Below are 25,622 nucleotides of genomic sequence, written 5' to 3'. Positions count from 1 at the left end.
TCGACAACGACTTTGATACTCCGCTCTGTGAGGAAACTGGTGACCCACTGACACAATTTCTCGGAAATCCCATATGATGGTAGCTTTGATAGGAGTGCCTTGTGCCAAACCCGGTCAAAGGCTTTCGCTATGTCCAGACTAACTGCTAAAGCTTCACCCTTGCTCTCAATAGCAGTCGCCCATTTGTGAGTCAAGAGCGCCAAAAGATCGCCAGCTGAGCGACCTTTACGGAAACCGTATTGGCAGTCGCTAATCAGCTGGCGCTCCTCTAGAAACTCAAGAAGCTGGCGATTGATAATTGATTCCATTACCTTTGAGAGCAGAGAGGTGATAGCAATAGGTCTATAATTGGACGGGTCTGAGCGATCGCCTTTTTTGGGAATGGGATGTACTAAAGAGGTTTTCCAGGAGCTTGGGACTATGCCTGAAGAGTACGAGCACCGAAAGAGACGCGTTAAAACTGGAGTCAGTTCAGGGGCACACATCTTTAACACAATGGGGGGAATACCGTCAGGACCACATGACTTATTCACATTTAGAGAAAGAAGGGCTTTACGTACAGCTTTTTGCGTGAAACGTATTTCCGGCATAGAGCATGTAGAGTGCGGTATGTGCGGCGGTAATTTACCTTTATCCTCTAATGTGGAATTTTCTGCAAAAAGAGAGCCCAGAAGATCGGCTTTCTCTTTTGCAGTGTGTGCCAACCGGTCATTTCCCATGTGTAAAGATGGAAAAGATGGGCGACAGAAATTGCCTTGAACGGCTTTGGCGAGAGCCCAAAAAGCTTTTGTTCCAGAAGGAAGGTGGGCTAGTTTATCACCTAGTTTGGCAATATACTCCGACTTCGCTTTTGCAATTGCTCTTTTGAATGACCTTGAGGCAGAGTTCAACTTCTTTTTGAGGGTAATGGAATTTGTGTCTCTAGCCGCTAATCCTGTAACCCAGGCCTGGTAGCATTCCTGTTTCCAGCGAGCAGCCGCTTTACAGGAACCACCAAACCAGGGCTTTGATTTGCCACCGATGGGCACCTTAGAGCTAGGAACAAAGAGTTCCATGCCCTGCAGCAAGACATCAGTGACAGATTCTGCACAAGCGCTAGGATCATTTTCTGAGAAGCAAACCCTGCCCCAGGGATACGAAGAAAAGAATGTGCGCATCCCATCCCAGTCTGCTGACTTGAAGTGCCATAAGTGACGAGAACTCGCACAAGGGCGGTGATAGAACGTTATTGGCACTTCACACCGCACTAGGCAATGGTCTGACGAGCCGATGGGTGCATCGACACTAACCTGATAGCCTTCAGGGTGGGAAGTCAGCATAAGGTCTAACAGGGAAGGCAAATGATCCTTCACATCGGGCACTCTTGTAGGTGAGGGCACCAATTGTGTCAAACCATAGGCAATGGCGAGCTCATAAAAAGATCTCCCTGCATGGTCGGTTGTACGAGAATTCAGCCAATCTGTGTGGTGGGCATTGAAATCGCCCAGTATCACGACTTCAGCAGAGGGGATCTCACGGAGTATGTGATCTGTCACGGATTCGATGTGCTCCACAAGTTTGTTTGTCTCCGTGTTACCACTGTGGGACCTATAAAGGCACGCATAGATGCGCGGGTGGTCGTCGCAATCTATACGCAGCCAGAAGATTGAAAGGTCCTTGACTTCAAGGTTCCCAAGGCGACGAAAACACAAGTCCTGACGGATGTACGCGCATACACCGGCACGCGGCAGGAACTTATGTTCCAGACTGTAGCCGGGGTAGTGAAGATACGAGGTATCGAGTGGGGAGGAGATTTGTGTTTCCGTTAAGAAGAACATCGCCGGCTTCGTGGATTCCAGGTGATAGTGAATGGAATTTATGTTCGAGTGCAGACCCCTGACGTTACAGAAATCCACCTGTAGTGTGGAGAGGGGTGTGGAAAGGCGATTCTTCTTATTGGCCCGGGAAGAGGATTTGAGCGAAATTTTGCCCACCCCAGAATACGCTGGGCAGCCTGAACCAGAGAGCTCAGGGAGGGATTCTCCTGCACAATCTGTGCTGGTACCCTCCTGGGGTATAATATATCTATTTAATTTCGCTGCCATAGTTATTTATGGGGGGGGGGGGAGAGATGGGCGCCCGGTTATCACGCTGACCTTTGCGAAACGTTTTTAAGAAGATAAAAACTTCACGCCGGTGTTCTGCGTGACAGTGGTTCTACCCCGGACGAGCTACCGCCCATTCGTGCTACTTACAGAGTATATAAGCAACTGTAGCTCTACCACTATGTAAATTGATCGCCAGAGCCTCGTTCGTCGATCAGCAGGGTGCACCGCGAGCAGGTGAGGTTGGCTTTGGCTGTTAGGTGTTATACAGCCATGACACCCCAAAAAGCGGTCTAGTTATTATCTGCCTATGCGAACAATAAAGGGTTGTGCCGCGTGATTATGATGTCTCACTTACACGCTGCAACTATCTCGCTTCCACCTACTGGAGACATTTTGATGTGTTACGGGTTTTGTCAAGGTGTATCTGCACATGCTCGTGCGGAATACATGACCCGCTATCCTGACGCTTAGTGTCTTCGAAGGGACCTATCGTCGCCTTAGAGAAACTGGTTCGATTCTAAGACGACGAACAGACGTTGGTCGGCCATCTGTCCGGGATGAGGAAGACGAAGAGGAAAATGAAATTAAGCGATTTTTTCGAATGGATCCCACGACATCAACAAACATTGTTGCCCGAGAACTTGGTCTGTCTCAGTGGAAAGTATGGTTCACAATGCACACTTCAGGATATTACCCATATCACTACACGCCCGTGCACGTGATGGAAGAAGGAGATCCTTTAAGAAGACTAGATTTTTGTAGATTCATGTTGAATGCGGATCTGGAAAACCCCTCGTTTTTCAAAAAAAATTTATGGACAGATGAGTCCAAATTTGATCAAGACGGTATCACAAACTACCATAACGCTCACTATTGGGCTCCGAAAGCACGTGGCAATCCTAACAAGAAGAATCCAAAAAAATCACAAAGACGATTCAGTCTTAATGTGTGGATGGGGATAATTTCAAATAAATTAATTGGACCATACCTACTTCCTTCCGGACAACCTAAATGGTGAAAATTATGAGACCTTTCTGCGCCAACATTTAAGCGACCTACTTGAAGACATACCCCTGACTTTGTTAAGAGACATGTGGTTCCAACATGATGGCTGCCCTGCACATTACAGAAGAAGTGTTAGAGAATGGTTAGACATCAACTATCCAAACAGATGGATCGGAAGAGGTGGGCCCATACCATGGCCGGCTAGAAGTCCAGACCTAACCCCCATGGACTTTTACGTATGGGGGCATATGAAGAGTCTGTCAGTCAATGAGCCGAACCCGATTCCATCTGTTGATATTTTACGACAAAAAATTATCGATGCAGCGAATAAGATGAGGAACCAATTAACAACTGGGGTAGTCAAGAGTTTTCTGCGGAAAAGGTTTCGAATATGTGTTCGCAATAGAGGAAGACATGTTGAGCAGGAACTGTAAAGTTTTTAAGAAAAATAAATTATGACAAAATGTATTCTGGTGTTGTACTTTACTAACACTGTCCCATGTTTATCCCCGATTTCTTGGAATCTACGAATGCTACCTGAGGTTATCATACCTTTTTACATAGCTTAGAACATGCACATGTTTTTAAAAACATCTGCAGACACATTTTCATAGAGATTTTTTTCAATATTTTTGTTTAAAACGAGTTAACTTAATTACTTTAATGTTATTATTTTTAGTTTAAAAGCCATTTCTTTGAATTGTTTGCAGCGATATGGATTTTTATTGCTGAGAATTATTGTTTAACTCAACCTTTACATAAAAACTCAAAAAAACCCAGACCAAATAAGTAAAATAAAAAATTAAACGCTAAATGCGAAGATAAAGTGGCATTTTCAAGAAAAAAATTAAAATTGCAATAACTCTTCAACGGCTAACTTTTGGATATGGTATTATAAGATCAAATCAGTTTGTTTTGACCCCTACTACACGCTCTTAAAAGGAATAGGTCGACTTAACCTGTAACCCTGTATATAATATAGCCTATAGCCTTCCTCGATAAATGGGCTATCTAACACCGAAAGAATTTTGGAGATCGGACCAGTAGTTCCCGAGATTTGCGCGTTCAAACAGACTCTTCAGCTTTATAATATTAGTATAGATGCCCAAATAGCCTTGTCACAACTATATTACAATTTTGTATATAAATACTACAGAATCCTAAAAAATACCGCGCTTTACGTATATATAAGAATTAGATTACTAGAGGATGTAAAAATGTTAATTTTTTTTAAATAAAATATTAACCGGAAGTCCATAAAATATTATTTCTTGTATAAATTTACTATATTTCCAGAAAATTATTTTACCGTAAGTTCTTGTAAGTTCATTTCTACCAAATTCTACCATAAAATTTTAAATTCTGTAGCATTAATGTTTTAAATAAAATATTAATGCTAGTGGAAGTCCATAAAATATTATTTCTTGTATATATTTACTATATTTCCAGAAAATGGTTCTTACTGTAAGTTCTACCAAATTCTACCATGAAATTTAAAATTCTGTGGCATTATTTCTACCAAATTCTACCACGAAATTTCAAATTTGGTAGCATTTTGTGCTAAAACATTGTAATTGTAGCTCTTAAACAGATTGTGTATTTACAATTATTATTATTAACCCTTAAAGTCGCAAGGTATATGATGTGAATAAAACCAAAAAATATGAGTTTAATTTGTTTATTACTTATAAAAAAGACATAGTTATGACAATAAAAAAAATTACAATATTGTATTTTTGGAAAAATCATATGTATAGAATACCATACAATGCTACTCCTAGTACAAACTGACTATTTTTCGACAATGTATAGTATACTAGACATTGTGCTTTTTATTGTTTCGTATGATAAGCCAAAAAACAGTTTCTATTTTTAACATAGCACAAATGTACTTTGCATTTTGTGCACATAGTACTGGCTTGACCAATTTTACAGTATTTACACCGCTGATAACCGGTCAGCTGTGGCCAGTGATCAAATTTGTCATATCGTACTTGGTCACTAGGCCTCTCGGCTACCAGTTTCTTTATTTTATTTTTCTGCGATACAGATTCTACATTTCTTACAGCAACTTCTCTATCTCTCTTCAACAGTCCCATAAAAACTTCATACCTAAATTCTTTCAAATGGTCTTTCTTCATCATGACATTCCCCATTTTGTCGTGTCTACGACGCAATAACCACCCGTTATTTATGCATATATCTAAAAGTTGGGAAAAGATGTTCATATACCAACGGTGGGATTTGATGCCAGTGCGATAGAGTGCTATCAACATATCCGCTAAGTTGACTCCACCCATATTGCGGTTGTAGTGCTTTACTACTTGTGGACAGGTGACATCTACTCGAGTTTTAGACTCTTTACTGAACCTTTTAATTTTTTATAATGTGTACGTAAGAACCACTTTACTATACTGAGTTTGTTTTTGTTGCAATCTACTTGGCTGAATGCTCCTCTTCCTTTTTTTTTTCAGGGTCTTATCTGTAAGTACTTAATTTGCCAGTAGCATCTTTCAATCTATTCTGTCGTATGGTTCCCAAGCCCGTATTCGGGGGAATTCCCAAGCTTCATAATTACATTGGGAGGGACTTGGAAACACGTCTTCATCAAGGACCGGCGTAAGAGGAGCTTGAAATTGATCTTGAACTAAAACGGAAGATTCTATCTCTCGGTCAATTTTGTTATCGGTAAAGTCTGTGTGATCAGAACTTTCACAAATGTTGAGCCTCTCAAATGAAGCATCTACTGAAGGCGCAGGTGAGCTTTGCGGAGTTTTACATTCGTCGTCACTACTGGATCCATCGCTAGCATCTGACCCAGCATCTCTTGCGGGGACTAACGCTAAAATTCGTTTGGTCCTTTCATTGGAAGCAGTCTAAAACAAAGCAAAAATAGCAGTCATGCAAACCACAACAATAAACAATAAAACCGATGTAAAATAAATAAAATACAGTGCGTATAATTTTTGATTTTACGTATAAATTTACATATAAATATAAAATACATTGTCGTCTCTTCAGTAGCAGTGTATATTATTCTATACATAACAAAAAAATGTTAGATCAGTGCTATGGTAGCGATGTATAGTATGCTATACATAGAAAGAAAACGTTAAAAAAAATGCATAATACCGTGCACAGCCCTTTATTTATGCAATAAACCTTTAGAATAACACTTTGGCAAGCCATACTTTTCAACAAACACCCATAAATAGCGTTCAAAACATTTTTAATTTTTAAATCTTACCTTGGAAGAAACTGGCGGACGCATCTTGTCGGTTATTTTTCACCAATTATTCGAAATTGACATTGAAAGCCACAGTTTTTAGTTATTGACAGTTGAAGAAACGTTCAAAAATATCAAATTGCTCAAAAAACGGATTCTACAACCATAAATAAATCTAGTAGAATTTTTGAAAGTATGATGTATATAGTAGAGCCAATTTAATAGGCAACATTTGACGTCTATCAATTTTATCTTCATAGGGTGGTAACCTGCTTAAAAACATCGATTAAAGTGAATTAATCGATACGGACTTGAAACATTTGTCAATCGAACTTGAAACACATGTCAATAATTTATGATAATTTTTATTCCCAAGTAATCAATGCATTCGATTCTAGATGTCAGATTTCGATTTTTAGAGTAACGTCTCTGGTATTTAAAAAGAAAAAAGGTTTATTGACACAAAATTGTAGCGACGTCAGTTCTTTAAATCAGAAATTGTTCATTATGTTTAGAATGGTTTATCAGTAAAATCAAGTCCTAAAATTACTTCTATCGGTCATTATTATTATAAATATGTGATCGTAATTGAAAAAAGTTAAACAAATGTGCAGTTCTAACAAAACGAAATATCATGTTATTCTATGTCGTGGTTACTAGGTTACGTTGTTGAATTTTGTTGAACTGTCAAATGTTGCCTATTAAAATGGCTCTACAATAGTATTATATACGAAGTGACTTTAAGGGTTAAGGTTCTATTGTATAAGTTATGTAAATGTGTAAATAGAAACGATTTTTTTATTTTGTTTGTTTTTTTTTACAATTTATCCCGTCCAATGTTTTTTTTATGACTATTACTAGAGAATTTGTCGTAGTTGACGAACCATAGGGGCTTGACGCATTTGGTGCACTTCTCAACTAATTAATGAATGCCACATACTGGGTAATTTTATCTTTCTTGGCATTTTTTTTATTCCATTCAAAGATCTAAAGATGGTAAATTTTGCCATACTGAATTGAACTATCTTTTAGCTTAGCACACAAAAAAAATCAAGCTCAATAATTGACGTCTTCTTTCTTCTTTTTCAGCCCGGTGTAACCCACAGTTGGGTATAGGCCTCTTCATGTGCACGCCATTTCTTTCGGTTCGTCGCCACTCGCATCCACTTCCTTCCCAAGATCTTCACTATGTCGTCAACCCATCTAGTAGGCTGACGGCCAACTTTTCTTTGTCCGGTCCAAGGACGCCATTCTAGGATTTTGTTGGTCCACCTGTTGTCACTTAATCTGCAGATATGTCCCGCCCACCTCCATTTCTGCCGAGACACTTTGAGTGCTATGTCTATAACTCCAGTTTTCTTTCTTATTGTCGTATTTGGAACTCTGTCTATCAATGAAATCCCGAGAATAGCGCGTTCCATCGACCTTTGCGCTACTTGGAGTTTATTCACTAGGTGTTTGGTTAGTGTCCAGGTTTCAGAGGCGTACGTCATTACTGGAAGAATACATTGCTCAAACGTTCGCCTCTTCAGGAAGGTTGGTATTTGCTTGTCTTTGAATACATCTGATAGTTTGCCAAACGCTGCCCAGCCAAGTTGAATGCGGCGGTCTACTTCCCTCGTTTGTGCATTCCTATCCAGCGTAACCATTTGACCTAAATAAACATACTCTTCTACTCTGTCGATGTTCTGACCATATATTGTGATCGCAGGTGTAATGTTTTTGCTGTTACTCATAAATTTAGTTTTGAGCATGTTCATTCTTAATCCAATAGCTAGTGAGGCATCATGTAGTTCTTCGAGCATAACTTTTATATCGTCCGGGGTTTTAGCAAAGAGCACGAGGTCGTCAGCAAATCTCAAATGTGACAACATTGACCCGTTGATGCTAACGCCTTTTTCAGACCACTCCAATAGTTTAAAAACGTCTTCTAGAGCAGCTGTAAATAGCTTGGGAGAAATTGTATCGCCTTGTCTTACACCACGACCAACTGGTATTCGGCGAGATACTTCGTGCAGCTTTACTTGGAGGGTTGCACCTTTATAAATCTCCTTGAGAACTTCCACATATCTTGTGTCTACCATGCATCTTTGCAGTGAATGAAACACAGCCCAGTGTTCTACAGTGTCGAACGCTTTTTCATAATCTACGAAAGCAACACATAGATCCTGATTGTACTCCACACACTTTTCAATCAACTGCCGCACTACAAATATGTGGTCGATAGTGGAGAAACCACGACGGAAACCTGCCTGTTCTATTGGCTGTGCAGTATCAAGTTTGTTGGCTAGACGGTTCGTCAGAACTTTAGTAAATAGCTTGTAGGTATGGAGCAATATGGATATTGGCCTATAATTATTGAGTTGGGTTTTTTCCCCTTTCTTATATATAAGCGTAACCAATGCGTTTTTCCAAGGTTTCGGTGTAATACCTTCCATTAAAACCTGATTGAAAAGCCTTTGAAGCTCTAGCAAAGCCGTTTTGCCTCCTAACTTTAAAAGTTCCACAGGTACACCATCTTCACCTGGAGCCTTTTCATTTTTCATACTTTTAAGCGCCGATTTAATCTCATACAAGCTTATGTCTGGTAGATCTTCTGTAAAGTGACGTATCAGTTTAGCGCGTGGGCATTGAAGCTTCAGTGGCTCCACTATTCTGGAGGTGTACAGTTTTTCGTAAAATTGTTCTACCACATGCATAATTTCATCGAGGTCATTTGTTTCTCTTCCGTTAGCATCTTTGATTCTGTGTATTTGTTTATTACCCTCTACCAATTTCTTCCGAAAAACCTTTGGGCCTCTATACTTTTCAATAGTATTGACAATAGTTTTGTACCGATGTTGCCTTACATCACGCCTTACCGCTTGCTTTGCTTGCTTATTAATATCAGAAAGCACTACATTACTTGTTTCCGGTTTGCTATGAAGAGCACGTCTCGTTTCGAGCAGATCTTTTGTTCGATCCGACAAAATAGTTTTATTTTGACGTGTTGTCTTGCCAAATTCCTCGGCTGCCTTCCTTATGCTCTGCGTCAGTCGTTCATCTACAGCATCCACAGTAGCAGGTATTTGGCTTGTGGTCAGAAGCTCATTGATGCGTTGCTCGTAATGATCTTTCTTAACTTCAATAGCTGCATAATCCAGTTTGGCGTGATGTTTCCGAATTAACCTCATTCGTTCTGTTTTGGCGTTTATTTTGAACGTTGCACGTACTATCCTATGGTCGCTTCCGATGTTTATACAATTTAAAACACTAACGTCACTAACAACATGTTTCTTATTGCTCAGTATGTAGTCTATTTGGTTTTTTGTTGAACCATTTGGGCTTCTCCATGTCCACTTGCGTTGGTCTTTCTTTTGGTAGAAGGTGTTCATAGCATAGAGATTGTGTTTTGCTAAAAAGTTGACAAGAATCTGGCCTCTCTCATTTCTTGTGCCTAACCCGTGTGTTCCTATATATTCTTCATTAGTACCAGGGAAACTTTGGCCAATTTTCGCATTAAAATCACCAATTACAGTGGTATAAAAGCATGGATTTTCGTTAAGGGCTCGCTCAACATCGGCATAGAAGTTATTTAATTCATCTTCACTGCTTGCGCTAGTAGGAGCATATACCTGAACCACTTTCATCGTTAACCGGTTGTTTATATTAAAGGTAGCATACAGAACTCTTTGGGAAATTCCAACGACAGTTTTCAGCCTATCTGCAAACTTTTTATGTACGAGAAGACCAACTCCTCCTTCGGATGTGTTGTCCTGTCCTTTATAGAACATTATGTGTCCTGATGGTAACTTTGTCAGTTCCTCCCCTTTCATTCTTGTTTCACATAATCCTAGAATGTGCCATTTGATTTTATCCAAGATAGTCGTCTCAAGGTCAATGAACCTGTCTTTTGTACGCAAGGTGCGTACGTTGTAAGTAGCTATATAGATCGTCTGTTGACAGCCGGATCTTACCCAGGGATTCTTAGCACCCTCTGCCCTGTAGGTTTTCTGACCGCTGTCGTAGCCAGGCCTGACAGGGCTGCTGGGGACTGAGGGCCTTCTTTTGTATTGTGCTTCCATGAAGGTAATAAAGCCTTAAGACACCACGCTGGCTAGTGCGTGTTGGTGAATCCACTCTTTCGAAAATGGTACTTTTCAGGTTTGTGGTAGCCTAAGATAGCGTTTGTGTTATGCCAAGCTCAGTTTGTTCGGGTCAGAGATTTCCGCCGCCCGAGATACGGCGTTGTTGCTCTTTAGCACCACCCGGGAGGCACGTACAGGGTAATGAAGGTCTAAGCCTGCGGACGCGAGCAACAATTGCCCCCCATGAGTAAAAATCGACGTCACCATGAGTAAAAATCTCATCGTACTCGGCGATAGGTGAAAAATTGAAAAAAGTCATAACTCCGAAACTACGAAAAGTCGTATAACATACATGGGGGTGATTCGGATAGCCCTCTAGGTCCTCTACCTCCTGGCTTCAGTATATCCATACTTCTTGGGACACCCTGTATTATAATTAAACTAGCTTACCGCCCGCGGCTTCGCCCGCTTTGTCTAAAACCTAATAAATTATATACTAAAACCTTCCTCTTGAATCACTCGTTCTATTAAAAAAAATCGCATCCAAATCCGTTGCGTAGTTTTAAAGATTTAAGCATACATAGGGACAGAGAAAGCGACTTTGTTTTATACTATGTAGTGATAAACGCTTAAATACTAGTATAATTATTATTTTTCTCTTTATATTTATTTTTTCTCCTCTTTCGAGGGTCAAATTAAAACCAATACACGGGCCTGAGCCAAGTGCATTGGTTTACATGATACTTAAGTAGATGTGGGTGTATTGTTAAGAAATTTTCTTGTGAGACGACAGGTGTTAAGAATGACTGCTTTTTGTATAAGTGAAAGTGTAGATAACGGCATTTGGAGTATTTTCAGATTTGAAATGAGTGACTTTGGGGTGACACCGGTTGTAGATATTACAATGGGGATGATGTTAACAGTGTGTACTTGCCATTGTCGTTTAATTTCAGTAGCGAGCTCAATGTATTTTGCCATTTTTTCAGTGTATGTGTTAAGAAGATTGTGTGTGTTACACTAGTATAATTATTATTATGTATTGGAGAAACATGATATTTAATAACAAAATAATAATAAGTTAATAACTATAACTAAACGCTGATTTTATTTAGGTATAACTTTCGTGTGATTTTTTATATTTTAATTATTGAAAATTGTTTGAGTAAAAAACCTACATAAAAGGTTGATTGTATTTATAAGAAAATTACTTGCGCAAAACCAAATATTCTTTCATTTTTAGACAATTTTTCCAATAATCTTAAAAAGTGTTCCATTTGCGAAGTGCACCAGTTGCTATGTTCACCATTTGAGCATGGTGTACCTACAAGTTGAGAAGTGCACTAAATGCGTCAAACCCTTTTTAAATAATAGATTATTTTATGAAAGCTTTTAGTAGTCTTGTAATATGTCCATACGCTGATATTCCGACTGAAAAACATTTTGTGCCAAAAAAGCTTTTGGCAAAAAACTACTATTTAAGCTTTTTAAGTTAAGTACCTTTATGTAAATAAATCGCCTCTTGAGTATAGGTATAAGAAAAAAAATGTCATGTTTTTCAATGCAATTTTTATTTCAACAATTATGCTGTCAACATTTATACTTACATTGTGTATATCAAAATAATTATTAAATATTTTTCATTGTTACAGTAGGTATCTATAGTACAAGAATGAATACAATCTCTCTTCCAAGTACCCCGGTTGTGATTTTTCTTAATAAAATATAAATAACAAAAAAATGGCGGGTTTTTAGCGCCAATTATGTGATTACAGATAATCGTAAATTTTTAACAATTCAATATCTCACGTCAGTTTTTTTTTCTAAGTACTTAAATTAATAATAGTTTTAAAAAGGGGTGATTTTAGTCCGTAGATTAAAAAAAAATTCTAGGACTTCTAAAGATAAGGAAATACGTCGTTTAGGTTATCGTCGGAATATCTTATAGAAGTAGATTTAGTTGTTAGATAGAAAATAAATACTTAGATATTAGAGAGAGAGATATGTAAATAATAAATTGAAATCTTATGTGATCCCACTGTGTTCCCAAATAAATTATTGAATAAGTACAATACTTGTTTTATTTAGAACTTACGTACCTACTTAAGTCTAGTATTTATGTCCCGGTGAAATAGGTATCCTACTTATTATATTATTTACTAGTGATCCAGCCTGATTTCGCTCGCTGTAAATTTTTATTTTTTTACTAGCGGTCCGCCCCGGCTTCACTCGTGGTACATATTTACGTTTTCTCTACATAAAAACCATCCTCTTACTTCAAGGAATATAATAAAAAAAGAATTATCGAAATCGGTTCAGCAGTTCTCGAGTTATGCGCTTACCAACACATTTTGCGATTCATTTTTATATATTTTATTTGTCAATCAGAGATAAATTACATAGGAAAACTCAAACTCACACATTCAATTATTTAATTAGCTTTCTTATAATAGCACTTTTGAATCGTCAAGAAACTCCATAGTTGCTCTTTTAGAATCATGTATAGATAACAATTAAATTTTACATAGCGCGACAACCCTCCATGCATTTTCATCTTCCATAATATTATGTTCCTTAGCGCTGTAATACTTAATAGGCTCTCTGAAATACCTAATACATTTTTTTTATATCCAACTAGCGGTCCGCCCCGGCTTCGCCCGTGGTACATGTTTACGTTTTCTCTACATAAGAACCATCCTCGTACTTCAAGGAATATAATAAAAAAAGAATTATCGAAATCGGTTCAGCCGTTCTCGAGTTATGCGCTTACCAACACATTTTGCGATTCATTTTTATATATAAGAAGATAGTTGTATACGTAGTATATTATTATTAGTCTGTGCCAATAGTGAGTTTTTGAAATGGATCCAGGAGTTCCTGCGATTAGCATGTTCAAACAAAGTTAGTAAGCATAGATTTGTGTTTAATATTATGAATTATTTGTTTCCCTTAATTTAAAATTAATTCAGATATCTCAAGTAACTTACAAGCTGTATTTTTTTAATGTAAGCGGAAGCAACAGAGTAGACGCATCACTGTATAAAATTCAAATTACCATTATCCTCAATAATAAAGTGTGATTGTTTAAAAATTTGTTTGTTTTCATTATCGCAACGCAGCTATTAAAAAAACAACGCAGTAAAACATTTCATTCATATGGGAAGATTCATTATGATGATATTGAATCACTCTGACATTTATAAATTCCGATAGATGGCGCTATATTAAAAAATGTGATATGTTTGAAAATTACTGTTCTTCTTTGACCACGTGAGAAAGCCGCGGGCGGAAGGCCAGTCATAAATACATATTTGTATTCTATTAATTGTTCTAAACAGGCCGTTTTAAGTTGCTGTACACGAGGATGGAGGTATTAGTTTTACCAGCACTTTTCAAAATTTGTGCCACGAACAAAATCTGTGCGACAAGCGCGGCGGCGAGGGGGGGGGGGGAGTGAGTCAAACACTTTGTAGATATTCTGCCTCTTATTATCTATACTAATATTATAAAGAGGAAAGGTTTGTATGTATGTATGGTTTTCACGCATAAACTACTGGACCGATTTTGATGAAATTTGGCACAGACAATCTTTAGACCCTGAGAAAGAACATAGGCTACCTTTTATTGCGAAATATGTACCACGGGTGAAGCCGGGGCGGACCACTAGTTACTTATAAATTAAAACCAATCAATGTAATATAATAAATATTGAATGAATGAATGAATGAATGAAAAATTCTTTATTGCACACACATACAGGATTACAACAGAAGAGCGATAAAAGTTAAAACATGTACAGAGGGCGGTCTCATCGCTGTAAGCGATTTCAGCCAGACAACCCGCAAAACCATAAGGATAACATAATTTTATGGTGAAGGTGCAATTACAATTGGGTACAATTTGCTTAAAATTGAACAAAATCTATAAATAATTATTACGTAAATAATAAATATATACAAATAAATACATAATAACTTATATACATAATATAATAACTTATTACATACATACATATATGTATATACATATATACATTCATATATATACCTACACATATACATATTATACGAAATTAAAGAAGGACCCATAAGAAATACTCAACATCCATGTGATGATATTGTTTATCTTATTAAAAAAATATGAATAAACTTATCAATTAAAACCAATCAATGTGACAAATAAATATTGGTTTGAGACGATTGACTCTAACTCGTGTTAGAAAGAGTGTAGTAGTGATGCCCTCTCTAGTACGTAGTAACTCAATGTACAACATGGTACAACTGTGTATTTTTAAAAGTTATTTGTCTGATTTTTCAGTTCAATTCATTTTATCTATAGGCCAGTGGAAATTAACATTAAATTCGCAAAGCACGATGTAGTTCTGAATTTTTGGTATGTTGTTTGGATCAGTTAGGGTGATGTAAATCCCAATTTGCAACTTCGAAAAAGTTGTGCTCGCTGCGCACCACGTGATAAACTGCGAAAATATTGGACTTTTTTCACTTTTTGCTCTAAAAGTCATAAACTATGCGTTTCCGACAAGTATCATTCAGTACATAAATTAAGGTTATTAAATTTGCAACAATTTAAGCCAAATTACAGCTCTCTTAATCTTATAGCGACTAAACTGTGGCCATTCGAAGATGGTTCATTTTTCCCGAAATATTGAAATTTTTAGTTTTGCTCCCGTTTGAGGCAAAATATTGGCAAAAACCGCTCGTTCTATGAGAAGGTCGTATAATAAAGTTGTAGTGCATTTAATTTTCTTTCATTAGAGCATAGAACAAAGTCTGTGAGACAAATAGTTCACTCACAATATCTGAAAAACAAAAAGAAGGTAGAAATAGATTTTTAAAGAATTGAAACTGAGGGCATATAAAATCATAAAAAGGATAATACTTTTTCATTTGCAGGATAGGTAATTAACAAAATTACAAAGCGAATTAAATTATACGACTTTCTCATAGAACGAGCGGTTTTTGCCAATATTTTGGTTCAAACGGGAGCAAAACTAAAAATTTGAAATTTTCGGGAAAAACTGACTATCTTTGAAAGGCCACAGCTTAGTTGTTATAAGGTTTAGAGAGCTGCGGTTAGGCTTAAATTGTTGCAAATTTAATTAGCTTTGTAATTTTGTTAATTACCTATCCTGCAAATGAAAAAGTATTATCCTTTTTATGATTTTATATGCCCTCAGTTTCAATTCATTAAAAATCTATTTCTACCTTCTTTTTGTTTTTCAGATATTGTGAGTGAACTATTTGTCTCACAGACTTTGTTCTATGCTCTAATGAAAGAAAATTAAATGCACTACAACTTTATTATACGACTTTCTCATAGAACGAGCGGTTTTTGCCAATATTTTGCTTCAAACGTGAGCAAAACTAAAAATTTCAATATTTCGGGAAAAATGAACCATCTTCGAATGGCCACAGTTTAGTCGTTATAAGGTTTAGAGAGCTTTAATTAGGCTTAAATTGTTGTAAATTTAATAACCTTAATTTATGTACTGAATGATACTTGTCGGAAACGCATAGTTTATGACTTTTAGAGCAAAAAGTGAAAAAAGCCCAAAATTTTCGCAGTTTATCACGTGGTGCGCAGCGAGCACAACTTTTTCGAAGTTGCAAATTGGGATTTACATCACCCTAACTGATCCAAACAACGTACCAAAAATTCAGAACTACATCGTGCTTTGCGAATTTAGGGTTTTTTAGTGTCGATTTCTACTGGCCTAAGATTACAAGTAGATTCTTATTAGAGCGAATGTTTTCATTAAGTATGGAGTTCATCAAGGTAAATTATTGTATATTATACTCTCATTCTAATCTATGTTTAGTGTATGTAAGTAATTTCTAGAATCCATAAAATCTATACTAATATTGTAAAGCTGAAGAGTTTGTTTGTTTGTTTGAACGCGCTAATCTCGGGAACTACTGGTCCGATTTGAAAAATTCTTTCAGTGTTAGATAGCTCATTTATCGAGGAAGGCTATATATCATCACGCTACGAGCAACAGGAGAGGAGCCACGGGGGTGAAACCGCGCGGAGCGGCTAGTTATATGTATATAAAAGTAGTCCCATGTCCCCTAGTGGGGAAAGGGGCAGATGCATTGTACGTACCTACATCTGTTTCACTGATCGATTTATTTAAGGGACCAGTCTTCTGTATCCTGCCAGACAGACATATTTTTCCATCTCCACCGGGAATCGAACCCAGGACCCCTCGGTTCTACGCTCACGCGATAACCACTGTACCGAGGAGGCGGTAGTATGTATAGGTGTCCATATTTTACAAGTCAATTAAAAAGGTATCACAATTCACAAATAAAACAACAAATTAAGAAAAAGATTTATTCAACATAATTTCATAAAAATACTTTCAATTTATATACAATACTATTTTTACAAAAACCTTTGTCTTACACAAGAACAAATTTGCCATGCGCATTAGCGACTTGAAGGAAAACACAAAAGAACAGAAACGGCTATTCTAATCCTAAAAAATATCTATACGATATGTGTGTCTAAGTCGACAAAATAACAAAAAAGTATTTATTTAAATGAAAAAAGGTTTTTTTTCTAGTGGAAGTAGTTTACTTGAAGCTCGGAGGTAGGACAGGCTTAGATCAAAAATTCGAAACTAAAAATCAATAAATAATATTTATTTTTCCTTTTTTCTAAACATTCACACCACCACTGCTCGGAATAATGAAGAAATTACAATATAATACATTGACAACAAATTGTCACTAATATGACATTTTACGCATATTTCATATATACTAGCGGTCCGCCCCGGCTTCGCTCGTACATGTTTACGTTTTAATCCCCATAAGAACCATCCTTGTACTTCATGGAATATTATAAAAAAATAATAAACGAATTCGGTTCAGCCGTTCTCGAGTTATGCGCTTACCGACATATTTTGCGATTAATTTTTAAAGATGCCTTGAAGAAACAGACATCTTGAAAAATATTAAAAACACAATAAAAACAAAATATATTTGCTGAAAAATAAGTAGGAAAAAGAGAAGAATATGTAAAGAACCTTATTATGAAAATTTATTAAGACTTAATATTGCTGTTTGTTGGTGAAATAAGTGAAATGTGCTGAATTCATTTTGATAAAAGTTTTCGACATAATATAGAAAACTATACAAATTATATAGGTATTTATACGGATAATATTATTTTTAGCTCTTCTATATAGCAAAATAATTCAGTTCGTTCGAGCATCACACAAAAAATACTCCCCCCATTGCGAAACAAAATATAATTCTTAAAACATAAATAAATTTATACAGTGGACTTGCCACACCACACAAAACATAAAAATTAAATAAAAAAGAGCGTGTGAACACACGTGTCAGAAGTGAAACTTCTTTGGCAAGGCCTTTCTCCGTTTCGTGACGGTATTGCCATGACGCGACCTTGAAACGACCTTTACTCTCAACGCGCTTAAAGAAGTTTCACTTCAACAAATATTCATATAGAAATATTATGCCGTCTCTTAAATAGAATTTTTCATATAGGCGCGTTTGGATTATACAAGCGCCTAGTCCGTTTTTGTCGGTCAGTTTTGTCGGCTACCTTCGATCTCGTCTGTCGGTCAGTCGGTCTATTCAAAATGACACTCTCTACAGAACTAGAAGAGTCCTCTTCAAACTTGAGTCTATTAAAACTTCGACTCTTATGTGTCATTAATGTGCTCGAACTTTCCGGACTTTTCATCTTTTGTAGAACTGGGTCTTTTATAAAATCACTGCTTTCGTCACTTATTTGTATTTCGTATTCTATACGCGGTTTCTTAGCTTGTCGGTCACTTTGTCGGTCAGTGTCGGTGCTATGTTTTCTTGCTTTTCTACTTTTATTAACGTGGTTTTCTTTGATTTTTGGTATTTCTTCGCTGATAGAACTTTGCGTTTCTCTGCCTATATTTTTAGTGTGTCGGTCAGTATCAGAACTACTTATGCTTATACTTCGTTTCGTTTGTGCTCTCTTTGCTTGTCGGTCAATTTGCCGGTCAGTTTGTCGGTCATTACTTTCATCATCTGAAGATTCTCTGGCCCTATTTTCATTTAGTTTTTCTTTATCATCGTTCTGAAACCGTGTCGGTCTTATACTTGGTTGGTTCTTAGTTTTAATTTTAAATTTTTGTTTGTTGTTTTTTTGATTCTCTTTTGTACTACTTTCTCTTTTGGAACTATTTGATTTTTCTTTATGTTTCTCAGATCTAACTTGCGAGGTATCTTGTACTGGTTTTTCTGGGTTTTTAGCTGGAGCACTATGTCTGCTCGATTTTCGACTAGCAGTAGGTCTATCTTTGGATATATCAGTTTTACGTTTCTCATCAACTCTAGTCGATTGACTACGTGTTACCGATCTTTCATTTTCAGATGAACTATCTCTTATCTTACGCGAATCGCGTTTTTGACGTTTAACTTTTGTGTTTTCACTAATTTCCTGTTCGTTGTCACCACTTTCATTTTCATTGAGCGCCTTTTTGTCAATTTTACTCAGCTTCAAAAACTGTCCGTTCACTGAGCGCCGTAATTTCTTCCAAACACTCTCACTTGCTTTATTGACAATGTTTTCATCTTGTAAATTAGTATTTTGATCTTTGTCTTTGTGTTTACGAGAATTCTTATCTTTTTTAGTTTCTTTAATTTGTGAAGTAGAGCTAGTAGATTGATTTTCAATGTATTTTTTAATATTATTATCTGTAAAAAGGTTATGTATAATTTGCTTTCGAAGTGAATTTCTGACACTATCTGCTTCACTATCTTTAATCATAATATTGGTCTCTATCTTATCTTTTTTGCTTTCATTAGACCTTTTTTTACGATTAGATCTATCTTTATCTTTTTTATAATTAGAATCTTCATTAGATCTATCTCTATTTAGAGTTTTATCTTTTTTATGTTCATTAGTTATATTACGACTTGGTCTGTCTTCCTTATTTTCTGGTCTAGAATTAGATTTAGCTAATTCTTCATCACTGCTAGACTTACTAAGGCGTCTACTACTACGTCTTATGTCTCTAGCGTGTCGACTATGCCTAACTACCTGACGGCTCTTTTTGAACACATCACTTTCAGAATCGTAATCGTCGATTGTAGTTCTTTGTTTATTCTTTCTTTTTTCGGTGTGTCGGTCAGTTAGGTCGGACTGTCGGTCAGTAATGTCGGACTGCCGGTCAGTTTTGTCGGACTGCCGGTCAACCTTGTCAGTTCGTCTGTAATTTTTTTCAGTCTGTCCGCCAATTTTTTCGGAATGTCGGTCACTTTTATCCGTACGTCGGTCAGTTTTGTCTCCCTGTAGGTCAATTTTATCGGTCTTTTCTTGTTGATTATGATGATTTAATTTTGCGTTAATTTTGCCGTCATGATTTGTAGTTTTTGTCTGTTTGTCTGATTCAGTCGAATTAGGTGTGGAGCGATGGCGCATCGCGAATCGTCTAGTTATTTCCGAGTAGGTCGGCAGTTTGTTCCCGGGCGGGGAAATAATCGTGTTCGATCGAAGAGGTCTTGGTGTTGAAGGTTCTTCTGAAAAAAATAATAGATTTTTGTAATGAGCACTCAATCAACTATTAACTTCTTTTTTTGAGTATGCAAAACAATATTACTGTACCAAAACATATAATTGATTTCGCATAGCATTAACTAAGACTGATCTGGGAAAGAATAATTTCATATGTTAAACTCAAACTTGTAGTTCATAAGTCAAATTTCATCTTACAACCCGTGCCTTCATAAAATCTATAATTCATTAATAAAAAAGAGCGTGTCGAGCACACGCCTCAGAAGCGAAACTTCTTTGCCAAGATTCGAAGATACCTAGTCGCCATGTAACGTGACGGTATCGCCTTGAATTTTACTTTCAACACGCCTAAAGAAGTTTCATGTCAAAAAAATCCTGTTAAAAACCTATTTAATTTTCTCAACCTACCCTCACTTTGTGGCTTTTCCTTCGGCTTCGCGGTCCAAGCGCTGAGAACTCGAGACGTTTTGAAAATTGAATTATTTCGTGAATCTTTACGCCCTTTTATTTCCCCTGTAAGTGAATTATATTGAATTTATATTTAAAATGAACAATTTAAAATTTTTGCAGAAAAGGAAAATAATATATTCTTCTACAATAAAGGACAAGTTTCATTTTTAGCAAAAAAATTAAAATATATCAAAATTTTTCGACAATTATTCAACGAAGTTAACCATAAATGATGTGGGAGTCGATATTTTTTTTCATTCCTTAAAATTGTTAAAGTATACCTACAGAAGATGTAGGTAAAACAAATTCAATTTTTTGAAGTGAAAACTTCTTTAGCGGCGTTGAACACTTTTTCTGTAATGGGTATAAAATCTTAAACTCGCGTCAGGACACGTGACCTGATCGAAAAAGCGTAAGACGGATACCATTCCAAAATATCAAACATGCTCAACGTTAATAATCAAGTTTTCACTTCTGCCAGCACTCCCCCAGTGCAACCCGTCTTTTTTTTTAATTTCACGTTTACCCTATCACTCCCCTAATCATTACCATAATCATACCACAGGCTTTTTTATGCATAACTAGCAAACCGGGCGAACTCCGTTTCGACACCAGAGACACCTTTTCTTTGCTATAAACCTCACGGAGCCCGAGACCTTTCCAACGAATGCAAAACCATGGAAATCGGTTCGTGCGTTCTGCAGTTATTAAAACCCGACTTATTTTTATGTATAGTAGATTTAATAATGTTTGTTAACTCCCCTTACAATATTTTTACAGGAATAAATCAGTAAAAAAGACGGGTTGCACTCCGGGAGTGCCGGCAGAAGTGAAAACTTGATTATTAACGTTGAGCATGTTTGATATTTTGGAATGGTATCCGTCTTACGCTATTCCGATCAGGCCACGTGTCCTGACGCGAGTTTAAGATTTTATACCCATTACAGAAAAAGTGCTCAACGCCGCTAAAGAAGTTTTCACTTCAAAAAATCATTACTACAAGAAAAATGCTTTTTAACAAAATAATACCTATAAAATACTTACTATAAAAAAGCCAACTCACCAGCAGAAGCCGCAGCTCGTAGACTGGACACTATAGCCGGTGGAATGGCCATCGAGCCCAGGGACGGTAGAATGTATCGAAGGTATCGATTGCGAAGGGAATGCCACGATCTGACTGGAATTATGTATAAAAAATGTTTATTATATGCATTATTTACAGTTTTATAGAAGTAGTAGTGAAATTATAAATGGGATATTAATTATTGTAGTTCTCTGAGTTTAAAACTATTTTGTAATAAATCAAATATATATATTCATAATATGTTAAATGTTGAATTTGATATTTTTGGTTTAATGGTATTCAAATGCTTTATAAATATAAATTTTTAAAGAATAGAAAAAATTCGATCACTCAGCGGGACTCGAACCCGCATCCTTTCGCGCCATTCCGGAGCGGATGCCTGACCAACTCAGCCATCACACAAATATTTGCCCCGGGTGGGAATCGAACCCACAACCAGTGGCTTGGAAGGCAGGGTCACTACCAACCAAGCCAACCGGTCAGTCTTTCAGTTAAAGACACACATATAAATAACGCTCATCAACTCACAATGCCCAGTATTCTGATGATGTACAGGCTGCATGATCTGCCAGATCCTGTTCCCGTTCACCAAGTTCGCTTTCTCGTTCTTTACTATCCACGTGACTATGGCGTCGTCTTCGAGCCTTGAATATTCGCGAATTCTTGGACTATTTAAAAAATATATTTATTTAAAACCATTACGTTTGTATACATAATCTATACTAATATTATAAAGCTGAAGAGTTTGTTTGTTTGAACGCGCTAATCTCGGGAACTACTGGTCCGATTTAAAAAAATTCTTTTGGTGTTAGAAAGCTCATTTATCGAGGAAGGTTATAGGCTATATATCATCACGCTACGACCAACAGAAGCGGAGCCACGGGGTGAAACCGCGGGGAGCAGCTAGTGATAGATATGGGTTAGGGCGACTCAAGCAGTTGAGACCGACGGCTTGAAGCCGCAACTGAACTATAGATATTCATTCACTGCCATACACGGACTGCTCGAGCAGTCGCGACTGCTTCAAGCCGTCAACTGCGCGATTGGTAGCGACAGCTCGAGCAGTCAACGACCGATCGCTCGAGCAGTCCGGGTACGTCGTTCAGCCGTTAACTGCTCGAGCTGCTCGTGTACGGCTGTATCGTAGGCACTGAGATGATTATACAAAAACAAAATTGGATATCCTTGGTTTAATCAACGCTTGTATCAACACATACAAAAGGATAATTGTTTGAATAACTAGCTTATAAGGCAAATGTTGATATGTGAGTGAAGTCCCTAGTGGGGTTAGGGGCAGATGCATTATGCATACATCTGTTTCACTGATCGATTTTCTTTAGGGACAAGTAAGTGATCAGCCTTATGTGTCCTGCCAGATCGAGACTTTTTTTCCTTCGTCACCACCGGGAATCGAACCCAGGACCCCTCAGTTCTGCGCTCTCGCGTCAACCACTGTACCAAAGAGGTGGCCATCTTATTTCGGAGATGTATTTAAAATCGTAATAAATATAATGAAGTATTATTATATGCTTACCTCTTGCCACTCAATTTCTTAACAACTTTCTTCCTCACTTTCGAACTACCCTCACTATCTTTATTAACACTATTCAACACTTCTTTCACTTTCGAACTACCCTCACTATCTTTATTTACACTATTCAACACTTCTTTCACTTTCGAACTACCCTCACTATCTTTAACACTATTCAACACTTCCTTCACTTTCCCAACACTAGCACTATCTTTTTCACTATCATTGACAACTATCTTGTCATTTACATTATCCTCCTGTTTATTCATATTTTCTTTATTCTCAGTTCGTCTTCTCTTGCTATGTATATGCTTAACGGGTTCGTTAACAGACCGTAAGCCGAGTACTTGCTCAAAATGTTTCTTCTTTATTTTGCTGTTCGCGTCCACAATACGTTGTATTCGTCTATCGCGCTCCACATTGACTAACGGGTTGATTTTGTAGAACACTTGCCGTTTGTAATCGTCATTTTCGTCATATAACAAGATATCAACGTTGAAGATATTATGTGGATCGTTTAGAACAAAGTTACGGAACAATTCTATATCCGTTTCGTCTATTAATAATTCTTTGCAGACATTCTGCTTTCTTTGTGTATTTTGACTTAACCCTTTGGATGTTGTTGGACTATTAATAATAATTTCTTGTGGTTTATCTATGTGTATGTTCTGTGAAGGGGCTTGTGTAGCGATCTCGATCGTTGGATTGCATTGTACTGCTATAGAGTGTGTCATCGGTTTGAGCAGTTTGTTGAAGTTTGTGTCAATTTCGCAGCTGAAAATGAATTTTTTTTATTTTTTTTTACTGTACACTTTACTGTGCATGATAAAGTGAAACTTCTTTATCGGGGTTGGAAAAAAATTTTGTGTAAAATTTTTTCGTTACGCGTGACATTTTTCCGTTACGCGCCATCTTTTTCTTATCCCTACCACGCGTGATTCGACGTATTTCTGTAAAGTTGTATATTATAGTAAATTATTTTTTGAAAAATATGGTCATAAAGGAGTTTCACTTCTTATGTGTGTACACTAGTAGACTCACACATTTTTATTTAGAACTTTATCATACCATTTTGCACTCTTATGCATACAACAGTGGCAAGCCTCTGATATCTTCTTGGAGTCCTCATCCTTTGTTGTTTTGAGGTCTTCATTTCTGAAATATAACAAGATTATCGATAATTGAATCAATAGAAAGAAAGAAAGAAAATACATTTAATCCAATAGTTAAATTGTTTACAGAATACGGAATATAAAGCTGAATAGTTTGTTTGTTTGAACGCACTAATCTTAGGAACTACTGATCCGATTTGTTAAATTATTTCAGTGTTAGATAGCCCGTTTATCGAGGAAGGCTATAAGGCTATAATATACAGGGTGCAATCTTAAAGTGTGCACAGGCGATTATTCCGTAACTATTGAAGATATCAAGAAACTTTAAACTGATTTCGAAAGCCCTTTACCTAATCAGTAAAATGACAATAATAACTTTTTAAAAATAAAAGGCAAAATATCAAAAAATTTTACATCAAACACTCTCATACATTAATGTCATACAACTCTGATCCCGTACTAAGCTTTTGCTTGTGTTATGGAAACCAGATGGCTGATAAACATACATATTAGTTATATAATTTTAAATAAATACTTATATAGATAATTAACACCCAGACACAGAGCAAACATCATCACACAAATATTTGCCCCGGGTGGGAATCAAACCCGCAACCTCTGGCTTTGAAGGCAGGGTCACTACCAACCAAGCCAACCGGCCAGTCAGAAATAGTTATAAACTTGCTTATAAGACAAATTTCTAAATTAATTGTATTGGCACCGATCCTTGATAAGTGCACAAAGATTCCATTAAAAGTGGGTCAAAATAGAGTTAAGGAAGGAAAACTTACAGGTAAAAGTATAAGCATGTAAAGAAAGAATATAAGGAGAATATTGCTCGCTTTGTTTCAAAGTAGCAAAGTGTTGAAAAAACGGCTTCATATTTCCTAGTAACTTCGTATGTTTTGCTACGAAAGCAAATTGTTTGAACATTGCCTTGATTTTCATATGCTAAATCGGCATTTATGCATTGTAAAAGAGAAATGCTGTTATAAATTACTATAACTTTCTTACACAATTATATGAGGAAGAAGGAATATTTCAATAAACTAAAGTAAGTATTCCACACTGATATTAGTACTTATACGGAACACACAAAATCTTATTGAAAAAAACTCACCTAATTTGAGGCAACGGTAAACCAACTTTGACCGAACTATGCTTTCCAGCAGCTAACCGATTGAGCCCTCGTACCACTGCTTTACGATTAGCCACGCACAATTTACCGCGTTTCAAGTAAACAAAACGAGCGCCAGCCCAGCCAGAGACGCGGCCGGTATCGTCCAATTCCCGCCATCTGCCGCCGCCATAAATAAAAAACTTTGCCTTTGACATTTCACGTAACAATCGTTATAGAATATCGTTACAATTAAAGTATTTTAAGTTTTATCTACATGATGCTGAAATTATGGGCTTTTTGAGTTAAATTTTAATTCGAAAATCTTGTTTTGATACGGGATTAGTTGACGCGTACATGTAAAATGCGTATATCATTGTCATTATGACTTTGACAGCTGACA

The 25,622-nt window shown here is 36.8% G+C and overlaps 2 protein-coding genes and 1 long non-coding RNA gene across 5 annotated transcripts in view; 2 read left to right on the top strand and 1 right to left on the bottom strand.

Moving 5' to 3' along the window:
* LOC149476073 (uncharacterized) overlaps positions 1 to 25,622 on the top strand; it is a 359,309-nt gene that overhangs the window by 185,967 nt on the left and 147,720 nt on the right. The gene's annotated exons all lie outside the window — the stretch shown is intronic.
* Positions 1 to 25,622, top strand: part of LOC149476080 (E3 ubiquitin-protein ligase COP1-like) — a 143,251-nt gene that overhangs the window by 21,424 nt on the left and 96,205 nt on the right. The gene's annotated exons all lie outside the window — the stretch shown is intronic.
* On the bottom strand, positions 16,723 to 25,592 carry LOC149476086 (uncharacterized). Of its 3 annotated transcripts, none has more exons than XR_016317912.1 (8): positions 25,223 to 25,592; positions 24,059 to 24,145; positions 22,994 to 23,764; positions 21,988 to 22,127; positions 21,439 to 21,552; positions 20,334 to 20,438; positions 16,920 to 19,930; positions 16,723 to 16,881 (listed from the first exon to the last, which is right to left on the bottom strand). XR_016317912.1 is itself a non-coding variant. In XM_089712628.1 (8 exons), the coding sequence occupies exons 1-8, from the start codon at positions 25,435 to 25,437 to the stop codon at positions 17,910 to 17,912; spliced, it is 3,402 nt and encodes a 1,133-aa protein (XP_089568754.1). In that variant the 5' UTR covers positions 25,438 to 25,592; the 3' UTR covers positions 16,723 to 17,909. The 3 variants fall into 3 exon arrangements, 2 of the variants coding, with proteins under 2 accessions (XP_089568754.1, XP_089568753.1); XM_089712628.1 differs by having other exon boundaries at positions 16,723 to 19,930; positions 22,994 to 23,022; positions 23,074 to 23,764; XM_089712627.1 differs by having other exon boundaries at positions 16,723 to 19,930.

The sequence above is a fragment of the Colias philodice genome, chromosome 29, assembly GCF_061535455.1.
Source record: "Colias philodice isolate Cphi_HAF_F1 chromosome 29, ilColPhil1 Martin Lab GWU primary, whole genome shotgun sequence".
Lineage (NCBI taxonomy): Eukaryota > Metazoa > Arthropoda > Insecta > Lepidoptera > Pieridae > Colias > Colias philodice.
This window is presented reverse-complemented; position numbering and strand designations above follow the sequence as displayed.

Coding starts and splice junctions, on each gene's coding strand:
- LOC149476086 (XM_089712627.1), bottom strand. CDS start 25,437: ATGTCAAAGGCAAAGTTTTTTATTTATGGCGGCGGCAGATGGCGGGAA. Junction 20,439..21,438: donor ACGAGCTGCGGCTTCTGCTG/GTGAGTTGGCTT, acceptor ATTCACTTACAG/GGGAAATAAAAGGGCGTAAA. Junction 19,931..20,333: donor GGAAAAGCCACAAAGTGAGG/GTAGGTTGAGAA, acceptor TATTTTTTTCAG/AAGAACCTTCAACACCAAGA.